The 16,001-nt window shown below is 39.6% G+C and overlaps 1 protein-coding gene and 1 pseudogene across 1 annotated transcript in view; one reads left to right on the forward strand and one right to left on the reverse strand.

Annotated features, from left to right (window-relative positions):
* Positions 1-16,001, reverse strand: part of LOC103251241 (zinc finger FYVE domain-containing protein 9) — a 104,676-nt gene that overhangs the window by 35,332 nt on the left and 53,343 nt on the right. Inside the window, exons 8-9 of the mRNA XM_008049824.1 lie at positions 8,555-8,779; positions 6,020-6,102 (exon numbers count right to left, since the gene is read on the reverse strand). Coding sequence (XP_008048015.1) covers positions 6,020-6,102; positions 8,555-8,779 — 308 coding nt within the window. The remainder of the gene's footprint in view (positions 1-6,019; positions 6,103-8,554; positions 8,780-16,001) is intronic.
* Positions 11,896-12,379, forward strand: LOC110594792 (annotated as a pseudogene).

Genomic DNA, 16,001 nt, shown 5'->3' on the forward strand with positions numbered 1-16,001 from the left:
CTTGGAAGGCTGAGGCGGAAGGATCGCCGGAGGCCAGCAAGTCGAGGCTGCGGTGGCCGGAAGCGTGCCACTGAACTCCAGTCTGGGCGACAAAGTGAGACTTAAACTCAAAAAAAAAAAAAAGAAAAAAGGAAAATGTTTTTTTAAAGCAGTCAGGGAAGAAAAAAATGTTATGTAGAAAGGAACAAAGACAAGGGGGAAAACAATGCCAACCAGAAGACAGTGGAGCAATATCTTTAAAATACTCAAAGAATGAAACTGTCAGCCTAGAATGCTACATCTGGCAAAAATATTCTTCAAATATGAAGGTAAAATAAAGATGTCATTAGAAATACAAAAGTTATTAGAGTCTATAATACTCAGTGATTTATCACAGAAACAAAGATCTGAGCACCACATGTACTCACTCATAAGTGGACCCTGAACATTTACCATACTATAAGAAAGGGATTGGCAGCAGTGGGACACTGCTAGGGAAGGGGGGACACATAAGGGTACCCACACTTTACCTGTATGATGACCACGCATGTTCCTAACCCTCATTTGTCCCCCACATTTTTTTTTTTTTGAGTTGTAGTCTCACTCTGTCGCCCAGACTGGAGTGCAGTGGCCGCTCCCGGCCACCGCAGTCTCGACCTGCTGGGCTCCGGCGATCCTTCTGCCTCAGCCTTGTGAGTAGCCGGAATTACAGGCATGCGCTACCATGCCCAGCTGATTTTTAAATTTATTGTAGAGATGAGGTCTTGCTGCCCAGGCGGGTCTCGAATCTGCGGGCTCAGGCAATCCACTCACCTCAGCCTCCCAAAGGCGTGGGATTACAGGCTGAGCCACCGAGCCCAGCTGTACCCCACATTTTAAAAAGAAAATAATTAATAAAAATATATAAAAGTTGAAAGAATTTATCATCAGCAAAACCTACACTACAAGAAATATCACAGGCAATTATTCTGGCAGAAGGACAATGACATCAGACAGAAATACAGACTTACACAAAGGAATGAAGAACACTAGAAATGGCAACTAGATAGGTAAGTCTACAGGAATTTTTCTTATTGTTCAAATCTCTTAGCCTGGGCAGTAGTTCACGCCTGTAAGCCCAGTACTTTGGGAGGCTGAGGATGAGAGGATTGTCTGAGTCCAGGGATTCGAGATCAGCCTGGGCAACTTGGCGAGACCTCGTCTCTACAATAAATAAAAAAATTAGCTTGGCATGGTGGTGCGCATCTATAGTTCCAGCTATTTGAAAGGACTGCCTGAGCCCAGCGGGCCAAGGCTGCAGCGGCTGTGCCACTGCACTCCAGCCTGGGCGACAGAGTGAGACTCTGATTCAGAAAACAAAAACAAAAAGCTGAAATCTCTTTAAAAGAATACTTGAGGAGAGTAATGTCTGCAAGATGGTCAGCTAGAGTTTCCTGGTGCTCAGCCCTCCCTACAAAAAGGGACCAAAACAACAAATAAACAATTAGATTTCAACTGGAGTGACTTAGGAAGTAAGCTGGAGTGCACCAATGGAGTGTTGGAATCCTTGTGGAGCATGAGAAGCTCAGGATAGCTCCACAGAGAGGGGAACAGAAGCACACTCTATCTCTGCCACGTGGTCTCCCCTGCAGGGACTGGCTCAGAGTCAGGGGGCATTTCTTCTAATGGGCAAAAGGTAACCTGGAAATCTCCAGTGGTCCCCATTAACACTGTAGCTGCCTGTAGTCCTTGCTTCAGGAGAGTCCTGTGGTCCTCTCAGGCCCCGAATCCAGTTTGGAGAGTTGCTTGGAGTTCACAGGACTGCACTGTCCCACAGTAGGAGCCCACGCAATACACACCCCACCCCCACAACCAAGCTGCTACAGCAGGGCACTATCTAGAAATTGGATCTACTACTATTGCTCATTCTGCCCTGGGGGCCAGCAGCTACTGCCTCTTTTCATCTCTGAAACCCACTGTCATTCCACCACACTTAAATGGGTGGCTGCTGCACAATTCTGCCTGCTCAGAGCCTAGGCCCAACAGAATGGCTAAGCCCCAGAGTTGAATCCATACAGTACCTTCTCCTCCCTCCCAAGGAACAGGCAGATCTATACAGTGGGGAAGCCAACACACAGCTGGCTGGTCTGCTGGGCCCAGCCAGACAGACAGCCCAGCACAATAAAGGCCCTATATGACTAGCCCACAACTAACATCAAACTGAATGGGAAAAGCTAAAAGCCTTTCCTCTAAGATCAGAAACAAGACAAGGATGCCTATATTCACCACTTTTATTCAACACAGTACTGGAAGTCCTAGCCAGAGTAATTAGGCAACAGAAAAAAATAAAAGGCATCCAAATTGGAAAGAAGAAAGTCACGTAGTTCTTGTTTGCAAATGACATGATATTATATATACAAAAACCTAAAGACTCCACCAAAAAACTGTTAGAACTAATAAATCAATTCAGTAAAGTTGCAGGATATAAAAAAATCAACACACAAAAATCAATAGCATCTCTATAAGTGAATAGTGAACTATGTGAAAAAGAAACCAAGAAAGCAATTTCATTTACAATAGCTACAAAAAATGGGATACCTAGGACTAAAATTAACCAAGGAAATGAAAGAGCTTCACAATGAAAACTACAAAATATTAATTTAAAAAACTGAAGAGGGAAGAGGACACAACTAAATGAAAAGATGCCCAGTGTTCATGGACTGGAAGAATTAATATTGTGAACATGGTCACACTATCCAAAGTGATCTACAGATTTAATATAATCTCTATCAAAATACAAATGACATTCTTTACAGAAATAGAAAAAACAATCCTAAGATTCTTATAGAACCACAAATGACATCAAACAGTCAAAGCAATCCTGAGCAAAAATAAGAAAGTTGGAGACATTGCACTGCCTGACTTCAAAATATACTACAAAGAAATAATTAAAACAGCATGAACTGGCCTAAAAACAGCCACATAGACCAATGAAACAATAAGAGAAATAAATTCACATACCTACAGCCAACTGATTTTCAACAAAAGTGCCAAGAACACACATGAGGAAATGACAGTCTTTTTAATAAATGATACTTGGAAAACTGGATACCCACATAAAGAAGAATGAGACTCGACCCCTACCTCTCATCATATACAAAAGTCAACTCAAAATGGATTGAAGACTTAAATGTAAAACTCAAAATTGTGAAACTATTAGACAAAAACAAGGAAAATGCTTCACAACATTGAGCTGGACAATAAATTTTTTTTATTTGTTTGTTTATTTAGAAACATGGTCTTGCTATGTTGCCTAGGCTGCTCTAGAACTCCTGGCCACAAGCATTCCTCCTGCCATGACCTCCCAAAGTGACAGGATTACAGGTATGAGCGACCATGCCTGGATGAAATTTTTAGATAAGACCTCAAAAGCACAGGCAACAAAAGCAAAAGCAGACTCACAGAATTACATCAAACTAAAAAGGTTTTGCACAGCAAAGGAAATTATTAACAGAGTGAAGAGACAAGCTACAGAATGGGAGAAAATACCTGCAAATTATATATCTGACAAGGGATCAATTTCCAGAATATATAAAGAACTTAAACAACGTGACAGCAAAAGGACAAATAACCCAATTAAAAAATAGGCATTTCTCAAAAGACATACAAATGGCCAATAGGTATGTGAAAACATGCTTAACATCACTAATCAACAGGAAAATGAAAATCAAAACCACAGTGGGATACCAATTTACTGCAGTCTGAATGGCTATCATCAAAAAGATAAAAGACAGCAAGTGTTGGCAAGGATGTGGAGAAAATGAAACACACACTGTTGGTGGGAAGGTAAATCAGAATAGCCATTATGACAAACAGTACAAAATTAGAAATAGAACTATTATATGATTCAACAATATGACTACTGGGTATATAGCCAAAGGAAATGAAGTCAGTAAGTCAAAGAGTTATCTGTACTCTCATGTTTATTCCAGCACTATCCATAATAGCCAAGACTTAAAATCAAACTAAATGACTAATAATGAATAAACAGATAAAGAAAATGTAGTACATAACACAATGGAATACTATTCAGCCATAAAAATGACATCCTATCATTTGAGATAAAATGGATAAGCCTGGAGGACGATGTGTTAAGTGAAATAAACCAAACACAGAAAGACAAATACCCCATGATCTCCCTCAATATGGAATATGTTGATCTCATAGAAGTAGAGAGTAGAAGAGTGGTTACCAGAGACTAAGGAAGGAATGGGAGAGGGAAGAATGAGGAGAAGTTGGTCAACAGTACAAAGTTACAATGACACAGGAAGAATAAGTTCTGGTGTTCTACTGCACAGTAGGATGACTATGGTTAACAGTAGGGTAATGTATCATACAAAATAGCTAGAAGAAAGGTTTTTGGATGTTCTCATCACAAAGAAACAATAAATGCATAAGGTGACAGATATGCTAATTACCCTGACTTCGTCTTTTTTTTTCTTTATTTTCAAGATGTGGGGTACAACTCAGGGTTAGGTATACAAATATGCATTATGCAGGTATCCTTGTTGCTGACTTGATCTTTTTTTTTTTTTTTTTTCTGACTTGATCTTTATACAACATATACATGTATAGAAACAGCAAATGTATTCCACAAATACATATGATTATAATGTGTCAATTAAAAAATTAAAAATATGAAATCAGAAAAAAAGGTGAGGAAGTCACCTAATTCACTCCTCAAAAGGCAACTAAAAAGTTGAGTAAATAGTTTAAAAAAAAAAACAACCAATTACTTCTGTGTTCCGGAATTAGACCAAAGGCACACAACACATTGAGAACTATTATTTCATGAAAACTATAGGACTTTAAGTAAGAAAAGTAGAGTACAGGCTGGGCTCAGTGGGTCAGCCTGTAATCCCAGCACTTTGGGAGGCCAAGGCGAATGGATTGCCTGAGCCCATGGGTTTGAGACCAGCCCAGGCAACTTGGCGAAACCTCATCTCTACAATAATTAAAAAATTAGATGGGTGTGGTAGCACACACCTGTAGTTCTGGCTATTTGGAAGACTGAGGCAGAAGGATCACTGGAACCCAGGAGATCAACACTGGGGTGGTTGTGAACATACCACTGCCCTCCAGCCTGAGTGCCAGTGTGAGATTCCAACTCAAAAAAAAAAAGAAGAGTCGAGTCTGTGACCTTCTTGCTGAGGCTGTCTGCTGGCCCCATACAGTAATCTCAGTGACTAACAAAAAGGAGGGCCTGTAGTTCTGATATCCTGAGGTTGTCAGCCAGTTTGGGACAACATAATGTACATGCAGACTAATCAGAGGTTTAATAAGGAGTTCTGGGAGAAGAGATAGCCACAGGGAGCTTCATAAACTCTCCAAACATCCAGGATTAACCTTAGTCTATGTACACACTCAGCAGAGACCTTAGTGGATACAGGCCAACTGATGCCTGCGGTCAACAGAGTCAGAGCCTGTGCACATACGTTAAGAGATATGAGAGAGTTCAGATGACAGAAAAAGAATGAAGCTTAAATCCAGTCCATATACAGATCCATCACCAGAGAGTAATATCCTTATTGTCCTGAGGTATTTTAGCACAATCTCCAATTAATCTTTGGCTAAATTGCAACCTATGTAGACACAGGGAAAACCCAGAGGATGCCAGTTTGCTTTTTTTTAACTTAAAAATTTTTTATTTTAAAGATGTGGGGTACAATTCAGGGTTAGGTACACAAATGTTCATTAGCAGGTACAGATGCTAGTCTTAAAATGAAAACAAGAGAGAATGATAGGACTTTATATATTATCTCTAGTCTTCACTATAATTCTGCAAGGTCAGATAGTAAGTATATAATCAGGTGCTGGAATCCTATATCATTTCATTCCAAAGTTCTATGTTTTCAAAAGAATATATTGTTTTTTCCTCAACCGTCAATATTCATCTGACTGAAGCAGCTGGGGCATGGTTATCAACAAAATAATAAAATCATCCTCATCTTTCTCCCACACAAACCCCCCCCCAAAAAAAGAAAAAAAAAACCCAACTTACTGCAAGAAGATTCATGATGGTATGTCCCGTCTCTCCAAACAATGGCTTCCGAAATCTGACACTGAACAGTGGGCATGGATAAACTATGGAAATCAGAAATGATCAGACTAAGTTTGACAGCTTAAAATTTTGTTAAAAGAGACTTCATGGCTAATACAATCTTCAAAATATAATTGTAATGACTCATTAGAACATTTCAAATTTAGGGCTTAAAAAGTATTTTTTACTTTTATCTTTTTTTTTTTTTTTTTTGGGTTGGAGTCTCACTCCCTCACCCAGGCTGGAGTGCAGTGGCATTTTCATGGCCACCCCAGCGTTGACCTATTGGGCTCCACTGATCTTGCACCTCAACCTTCCAAGTAGCCAGAACTACAGGTACATGCTACCACGCTGGCTAATTTTTGATTTATTGTAGAGACGAGGTCTCGCCGAGTTGCCCGGACTGGTCTTGAACCCATGGGCTCAGGCAATCCACTTGTCTCGGCCTCCCAAAGTGCTGGGATTACAGGCTGAGCCACCGAGCCTGGCCTTAAAAAGTATTTTAACGTGGAATCAGACAAACCCTGAGCCAGAGTAAGTCGTCTGATGACCAGAATAAGCCTTCTGATATAAGCTTCAAAAATGACCCACAAGGTCTTAAGAAGCAATCTTCTCCAAATTGAACTGATGTAATCCAGAAAATAATTTCTGATTCCTGTGTGCTCACTCTTCCATACCTCCTAACTCTCCTTAGGAGAGCCAAATCATATTGGCTAGCTCATCCCTTGAACTTTATGGTTTGAAGTGCCTGCACAAGATATGAAGATCCACATATTGTTTCCTCTGCACACAATTCTTCCCTTACCCTACTTTATATGCTTCCTTCAGAGTTTAGTACAAAGGCATCTTAGTCTGAGAAGAATGAAAGTCCAACTACTCCTTTATTCTTCATCAAGTTAGAGCCCATCTTGGAGCTCCTAGAGAACATAACTTTGAGGCCAGGTGTTTAAGAAAATATACTGCTATAATCATGATTTCTATATGTACTCCTTATAAAGTTTCCCAAGAGCATATAACCATGTCTTAGCCATTTCTGAATTCCCAGGATTAGTGATATATGGTAGACTTTTATTAAATTCTTATGGAATGAATAAATAAACAAGTGAAAAAATGAAGTTGACTATTCAAACATATACTAGTCTAGGGTTTAGAAAAGACTGTTTCATTTATTAGCTCATTTGATCCTTTAACAATCCAACATAATATAAAAGGCAAGTATTATTATCTACAGTTTATAAAAGAAACTGAAAATCAGGAAACTTGAGTGACTTACCCAAAGTTACAGATATATTAGAGGCAAAGTTAAGACACCCTTAGTCAAGCGGTCTAATCCCTAGCACAGGGAACTTCTCATTAGGTGATGATATAAAGTTTAAAATAAAGCTTGCATTTAAAAACACAACAAAACACACTTAACTTAGTTGCACCGCTACAACAAGGGCAAGAACACTCTTCTTCTGTAGCCTACCTTACCAATTGAGAGTGGTCTATATACCACCAGCTTCTAGGATCTGTTATGTTAAGTGGAATAAAATTTGTCATAACTATTTTCCAAACAAGTGACAAGGAATACACCCACCATATACAGATACTATAAAAAATCAAGTTACTTCTTAAGTTCAAACTCATTTTCTAAAGACGATGATGATTTTTGTTTTAGTTTTTTGAGTCGGGGTCTCTGTTGTCCAGGCTGGAGTGCGGTGACACAATCATGGCTTACTACAGCCTTGATCTCAGGTGATCTTTCCACCCTAGCCTCCTAAGTAGCTGGGACTACAGGCACATGCCACCACACCTGGATAACTTTTTAGTTTTTTTTTGTAGATATAAGGTATTGCTATGTTACTCAGTCTGGTCTCAAATTCCTGGACTCATGCAATCCTCCTGCCTCAGCCTTCCAAAGTGCTGGGATTGCAGGTGTAAACCGCATGCCACACCTGATTATGTTTTTAATCACCGAACTATAAAAACAGTAAGTTGCCGGCTCGGTGGCTCAGCCTGTAATCCCATGCTTTGGGAGACTGAGGTGAATGGATTGCCTGAGCTCGCGGGTTCCATACCCCCCTGAGCAACTTGGCGAGACCTCATCTCTACAATAAATTTTTAAAAAATTAGCTGGCTATGGTAGCGTGCACCTGTAGTTCCAGCTACTTGGAAGGCTGAGGCGGAAGGATTGCCGGAGCCCTGCAGGTCGAGGCTAGGGTGGCTGGGAGGGTGCCACTGCACTCCGGTCTGGGTGACAGAGTGAGACTCCAACTCAAAAAAACAATAGTAAGTTTACAAGGTAATAAATAATCACCAACTTTTATTCAATATATTTAGTCCTTCCCACTACAGCCAAAATAAGCAGAGACACCGACCAAATTTAGCTTAGTTATTTCAAAAGCCTATTTCTGCTGAACTGCATCACCAAAGAGAGGGCTCTGAATATTTCAGGCACTATTTAGTCATCATGCCTTGGTCCTATGGCTGAGAAAAAGGGGTTTTACTACTTACGTCGATATTCAGCTCCAAGTCTCAACATTAGTCTGATGGGAAACACTTTAGCCCAGGGAGTTTCCCATTTCTGGATGAGAATCCCAAACAAGTAAGGTGGGGTTGGGAGTACTAGGTCTTGCAGTGATTGGTAGGTAGACGTCACATATAAGAATCCACCATGTTCTTTACTGCCGAGAAAACTTTGACTGAAGAACGAATGTCCCAAGTTCCCCACAACATTCCCTAAAACAAAAAAGTTCATTAATTACTTCCTACCAATAATCAATCACACTTTTAATAATCATTATTACACAACAGTGTACTGAATGGACATATCAAACACTAAGTCCCAATCTTTCATCATAAAAGACTGTTTAAAAAGTTATTTTTAAAATAATGGCATTTGTTAAATAAAAATTTGCTTTCCAATTTTATCAGGGCTTCTGGTGAGCATAAAATAAGTTGTATTATCATACTGCTGAAATTTGTCTCACTAGAAGACAAAAATATCAATGCCATCCTTTGTTCAACTATACAGCTTTAACATACGAATTACTTTAGAGGTCTCAAGATAAGAATTATTCTGAAAAGGTCATGAAGAAATGTTCGCATTATAAAACTGTACTCATAAAACTTATAATCTCATTGGGTGAATAAAGTCAACTCATAAACATAATTAATTGAGACACTAAGGAAGAAGAGGATTTACGGAGAACATGGAATTTATTCTTTGTAATTTTGAGAGAAATATAAAACACAGATCTACAACTCAGGGCTTATTTAAATTCACTCTAGGCAGGTTTTTCTCTTTTAACTGAAAATGCTCTTTAACAAGCACTTTATAATTCAAATAGTTTTGTGAATGAAAACAGTAACAAATACATCAGCCTTTCATGAAGGAGACATTTCCTTAGTTTAGAATTCCAAAATAACTTCCTGACAAGAACTGTTCAATAATAGAACAGCAGGAGTGTCCACTAGACATGTACAAGCTTCTCTGGATACTTCTGAAGCAATAACACCAAATAAAGCAATTTCCATCATAAAAGGTAATGCTTATTTTCCCTGAAAAACTACAGTTTGTTCTTATAATGGTTAAGGGTCTCTGAATACTTGATTTTGGTGGGGGAGGTATGTTCACTGCAGGATCCACAAGGGAAGTGAACACCTGATCAAATTCACAGAAGCTTTGTGGCTGCAAGACATGTTCACTTAAACATTATTAACTACATGTTTCATGTAAGGTAGTACATTTTGGAATGCAAGGGTAAGTACTCTTCCCCAGGATTAACAGAGTCTGGCTGCATAATGAAGCTGCTGGGCCAGATTTATGAAAACAAAACAATCTCCATATTAATATAGCAGTATGATATTTGAAAAAAATCAGATTTTGGAGTCACAGAGATATGTGTTTGAATACTAGTTTGGTTACTATTATGGAATTTTGGGCAAGTTACTTCTGTGAGCCTCAACATCCATGTAAAATGGAAGAATTTATATTAAATTACAGATATTTGCAACTCTACACCCGCCCCCAACCCCGGAATTCTAGGATACAATAAAGGACATTTCAAACAAACGTCGATAAATGGTATGTCAAAGAGGAAAACAAAATTTTTTCATCTTTTCACCTAGGTTTGGGGAAGAAGGAGATAAAAAGGACAGAAGATTGTTTCTTTCCACAATGGAACGTGCATGACAGCACTCTTCTAAAGCTCTAGTGACAACATGCTGTGGTTAGAATGCATCCTGCAAAAAGCATGTACTGGAAACAATTAATACACTAGTGTTTGGAGGCACAGCCTAATGAGAGGTGACTGGAGTAATGCTGTCATTGTGGGAGTGGATTCATTATAAAAGGACACGTTTGGTCTCCCTCTTGCTCTCTCTCTCTCCGTTTGCCCTTCCACCATGGGATAACATAGCAAAAAGGTCCTCACCAGATGCCAGTCCCTTGACCTTGAACACCCCAGCTGCCAGAACTGGGAGAAATAAATTTCTGTTCATTATAAATTATCCAGTCTGAGGTATTCTCTTATAGCAACACAAATGAACTAAGGCACAGTGCAATGTTTATGTTTCACAAGACTGTCCTAGTGAACACATTTCAGAGATGAAAAATATTTTGGCTTGGTTCGCAAGGCATTCATTCATTCCTAGTGTGTATTACTGATTCTTTTCCAGATACTGATTTCTTTTCTGCCTCAATCATCTAACACTCTTCTCATCCTAATCACGCCAAGATTCTTCACTATGTACCCTCACATTATAAAATGTACCTTTTACCTATTTATTTATTTATTTATTTAATTCAAGAGTCTCACTCTGTTGCCCAGGCTGGAGTGCAGTGGCAGTGGCATGCTCATGGCCACTACAACCTCAAACTGCTGGGCTCAGGTGATCTTTCTGCCTCAGTCTTCCAAGTAGCTGGAACCAAAGGCATGTGTCACCATATCTTGCTAATATTTTTGATTTATTATACAGACGAGGTCTTGTCATGTTGCCCAGGTTGGTCTCAAACCCCTGAACTGAGGCAATTCTCTTGCCTCCACCTACTAAAGTACTGGGATTATAGGCGTGAGCCACCCCCAGCTCTTTTTGTTGTTTTTGAGACAAAGTCCTGCTAGGTCACCTAGGTTGGAGTGCAGTGGTACAATCAGAGCTCACTGAAGTCTTGACCTGGTCTCAAGGGATCTTCCTACCACAGTCTCCCAAAGGGCTGGAATTTCAGGCATACACCACCATGCCTGGCTAATTTTTAAAAAAATTTTTGTAGACATACAGTTTCGCTATATAGCCCAGACTGGTCTTAAACTCAGAGCTCAAGAAATCCTTCCACCCTGGCCTTTCAAAGTGCTGGGAGTAAAGACATGAACCACTATGCCTGGCTCATATTTTTTAAGCATTTACTTTCTTTATTTTTTAAGCATTTACTTTTATTTTTTAAGCATTTACTTTATTTTCTCTGTTGCCCAGACTGGAGTGCCAAGGCATGCTCACTGGCCATCCCAGTGTCGACCTGCTGGGCTCCGGCGATCCTTCCACCTCAGCCTGAAGTAGCCAGAACTATAGGTGCACTACTACACCAGCTAATTTTTTATTTATTGTAGATACAAGGTCTCACCAAGTTGCCTGGGTTGGTCTCGAACCCACGGGCTCAGGCAATCCACTTGCCTCGGCCTCCCAAAGTGCTGGGATTATAGGCTGAGCCACCAAGCTTGGCCTACTTTCTTTTTCAAAAATGTAAAAAGCTGCCATCTTGCATCTCTGCATGTGTACACCTAATCTCAGCTGGTCCAGCCAAGATCCCTGACCATCAACCCTAGTCCCCCGTGTGGCCTCTTGTCCGCTCCAATAAGATGAAAGAAACTATCATGAATCAGGAAAAACTCGCCACACTGCAGGCACAAGTACGCAATAGTGGGAAAGGAAGTGCTTGAAGAAGGTGGTTCACAGAATAACTACAGCAGGTGATAAAAAATTCCAGTTGTCCTTCAAGAAGTTAGGGGTAAACAATATCTCTGGTATCGAAGAGGTGAATATATTTACAAACCAAGGAACAGTTATCCACTTTAGCGACCCTAAAGTTCAGGCATCTCTGGCAACGAACACTTTAACCATTACAGGCCATGCTGAGACAAAGCAGCTGACAGAAATGCTACCCAGCTTCTTAAACCAACTTGGTACAGACAGTCTGATTAGTTTAAGGAAGCTGGCTGAAGCTCTGCCCAAACAATCTGTGGATGAAAAAGCCCACTTGCTACTAGAGAGGATGATGATGATGATGAAGTTCCAGATCTTGTGGAGAATTTTGATGAGGCTTCCCAGAATGAGGCAAACTGAGGTGAGTCAATTTCTGAAGAAGATAAAACTTGAATTTCAAGTTACTGGGAGCTGCTATTTTATATTATGACTGCTTTCAAAAATTGTTTTGTTTATGGATCTGATAAAATCTAGATCTTTAATGTTCTTAAGCCCAAACCCCTTGGACACTACGGCTCTTTTCAGTTTTTGTTTATACACAACTCATTCTTTGCCGCTAATTAAGCTGAAGAAGCCTGGGAATAAAGTTTGAAACAAAGATTATTTGTCTAGTAAAAAAATAAAAACTAAAAATGTAGATCACCAATCCTAATCAGTGATTAACTTTTCGACTGTCATTTACCTCCTCATCTACAAATAAGTAATATTTCACAGGTATAGATATCAGCAAAAATAAAACACTGGGTATAGGAATTTGACAAAGAAAAGAAAGGAGGGCCAAGGTGGAAGGATTGCTTGAGGCCAGGAGTTTGAGACCAGTCTGGGCAACAAAGTGAGGCCCTGTCTCTACAAAAAATAAAAAAATTAGCTGGGCATGGTGGAACACGCTTGTAGTCCCAGCTACTCAGGTGACTGAGGAGAGGATTACTTGAGCCTAGGAGTTTGAGGCTGCAATGAGTTATGATCACACTAGCCTAGACAACAGAGTAAGATTCAGACTCTAAAAAAAAATTTTAAAGGCCAGAAGTGGTGGCTCATGCCCATAATCCCAGCAATTTGGGAGGCCGAGGTGCGAGGATTGCCTAAGCCACAGGTTCAAGACCAGGCTGGACAACTTGGTGAGACCTCATCATTACAATAAATCAAAAAATTAGCCAGGCGTGGTGGCACATACCTGTAGTTCTAGCTACTGGAAGGTTGAGGCAGAAGGAATGCCTGAGCCCAGTAGGTTGAGGCTGTAGTAGCCATGAATGTGCCATGCATTCCAGCCTGGGTAACAGAGTGAGACTCCAACTCAAATAAAATAAAATAAGCTGGGCTTGGTGGCTCAGCCTGTAATCCTGCGCCTTGGGAGGCTGAGGTGAGTGGATTGCCTGAGCCCGTGGGTTTGAGACCCGCTTGGGCAACTTGGAGAGACCTCATCTCTACAATAAATCAAAAAATTAGCTGGGTGTGGTAGTGCGCGCCTATAGTTCCAGCTACTTGGAAGGCTGAGGCGGAAGGATTACCGGAGCCCAGCAGGTTGAGGCTGCGGTGGCCGGGAGCGGCTACTGCACTCCAGTCTGGGCGACGGAGTGAGACTCCAACTCAAAAATAAATAAATAAATAGATAGATAGATAAAATAAAACAAAATAACTCAAAGCCTGTTACATACTAATTTATATAGTACAAGAACATTCAGTACAATGAATCCCCAAAACTAATTAAATATATATACCCATGTATATACCCCAAGACCACTGAGGAATCCACATAACTATAATGAATAGCAAATCTTGATTCTGAACATGTACAAATGGCCAACAAACATAAACAAATGCTCAATATCACTTATCATCAGGGAAGTGCAATTTAAAACCACAATGAGACACCACCTTATAGCAGTGAGAATGGTCATTCTTAAAAAAATATAAAAACAATAGACACTGGTGGAGAAAAGGGAATTACTTATACATGGTTGGTGGGAGCGTAAATTAGTACAAACTATATGGAAATCAGTATGGTGATTTCTCAAAGAAATAAAGTAGATCTACCATTTGACCCAGCAATCCCACTAATAGGTATCTACCCAAAGAACAGAGATCATTATATATAAAAAAGACACCCATACCCACATGTTCACTACAGCACAATTCACAATTGCAAAGATGTGGAATCAATGTAAATACCTATCAACTGATCAGTGGATAATGAACACGTGGCATATATACACTGTGGAATACTATTCAGCCATCAACAATAATGAAATAATGTCTTTTGCAGCAACTTGGATGGAACTAGAGAACATCATACTAAGTGAACTAGTACAGGAATAGACAATCCAACACCACACATTCTTACGTATCAGTGGAAGCTAAACTAAGGATCTGCAGAGGTATAGAGAATGGCATAATGGACACTGGAGACTCAGAAGTAGGGGGGAAGGGACGGAGGGATGAAAAATGACCTATCAGATACAATGTACACAGGTGAAAGTGGTGGGTACTTAAGACCCAGATTTCTTCACCACTATCATGTAACCAAAAACTATTTGTACTCTCTAAAACTACTGAAATTAAAAAAAAAAAATCTTGCTTCAGACCTTAAGTGACCTGCAAAGATGCCAAATGCTTTATACCAATACTTTATAAAGCAATTTTATACGACATTAATCAGGTGATCATCAGACCAGTGCCACTAAAAATTAGGTAATCATCAGACCAGTGTCTCAAAAGGGCAGGTACCATTTCCCTGAATTTTAGGGGTTTATTTACAAATGAAGAAACTGAAGCTGAGGTGTAGCGGTGAGATGACTCTGAAAAGATTTAGGATACTTAAGTGGCAAAGTAAAATCTAGAAAGTAGATTTTTCAGTCTCCTAGTCTTTCTATATATCACACAGTCCTTAAAAAATATATACAGATTTAATAATTTACAATTTTCCATCCTCAATTTGGAATTTAAGCTTTGTTTCTCAAATGCTTACCGATGATCATCACTCAATTTAATTCAAATATAACTTAAATCTATATGACAACAGCTTCCTTTTATTTCAAAACATATTTATTAATCCTCACATCAACTCAAATGGAGCAATTTCCAAGCAAATATTTCATTTATTTCAAGAAATACTAATATTTCTAAACACTAATATAACTAAAATGCAAACCATCAAAAGATTTTAGAAAGCCCCCTGGAGCTCTTTGTAATGCAATAAACTACAGTTGAACAAGAGTTCTTCCTAAGCGGCTGTGTTCTCAGTTTAGAGCATCTGTGAGTGATCATGTAACTTTAAAAAGCTCAAGAGGCACTATAATACTTCTTATGGTTCAAAGCACAGAATTCAGAGAAGACATAGCCGAGTTCAAACCTGGGCTCAGCCATGAGCCATCTAAGTTTGTGAACTTGAATAAGTTACTTAGGCCCTCAGTGCCTTTCATTTTCCTCATAAGTAAAATGAAAACCGTAACAGTATGAATCTCACAGAGTTGTAGTTAAGGAGAAATAAAATAGTGTACATAAGGCAATGAATTACTGCCTACCACGTATTAAGTGCTCAAGAAATGGTAGGTATTTCTTTTAATCATTTATTCATAAATAATTCCATATAACTTTCTCATCAGTTGAAAAAATTACTTTACAAAGCAGCAATACCATGATTCCTTTGCTCACAAAAAGACAAATAAATTTCTTACCAAAGGTTCACAATTAAATGAAAAAAACAAAAAACATGAACCATGATATAACACTTTTTTTTTTTTTGGAGTTGGAGTTTCACTCTGTCGCCCAGACTGGAGTGCAGTGGCACACTCCCGGCCACCGCAACCTCGACCTGCTGGGCTCCGGTGATCCTTCCGCCTCAGCCTCCAAGTAGTTGGAACTACAGGCACGTGCTACAACACCCAGCTAATTTTTTATTTATTGTAGAGACGAGGTCTCACCAAGTTGCCCAGGTGGATCTCGAACCTGAGGGCTCAGGCAATTCACTCGCCTCAGCCTCCCA

The sequence above is a fragment of the Carlito syrichta genome, unplaced genomic scaffold (genome assembly GCF_000164805.1).
Source record: "Carlito syrichta isolate Samal-C Ts95f unplaced genomic scaffold, Tarsius_syrichta-2.0.1 Scaffold137712, whole genome shotgun sequence".
Taxonomy (NCBI): Eukaryota; Metazoa; Chordata; class Mammalia; order Primates; family Tarsiidae; genus Carlito; species Carlito syrichta.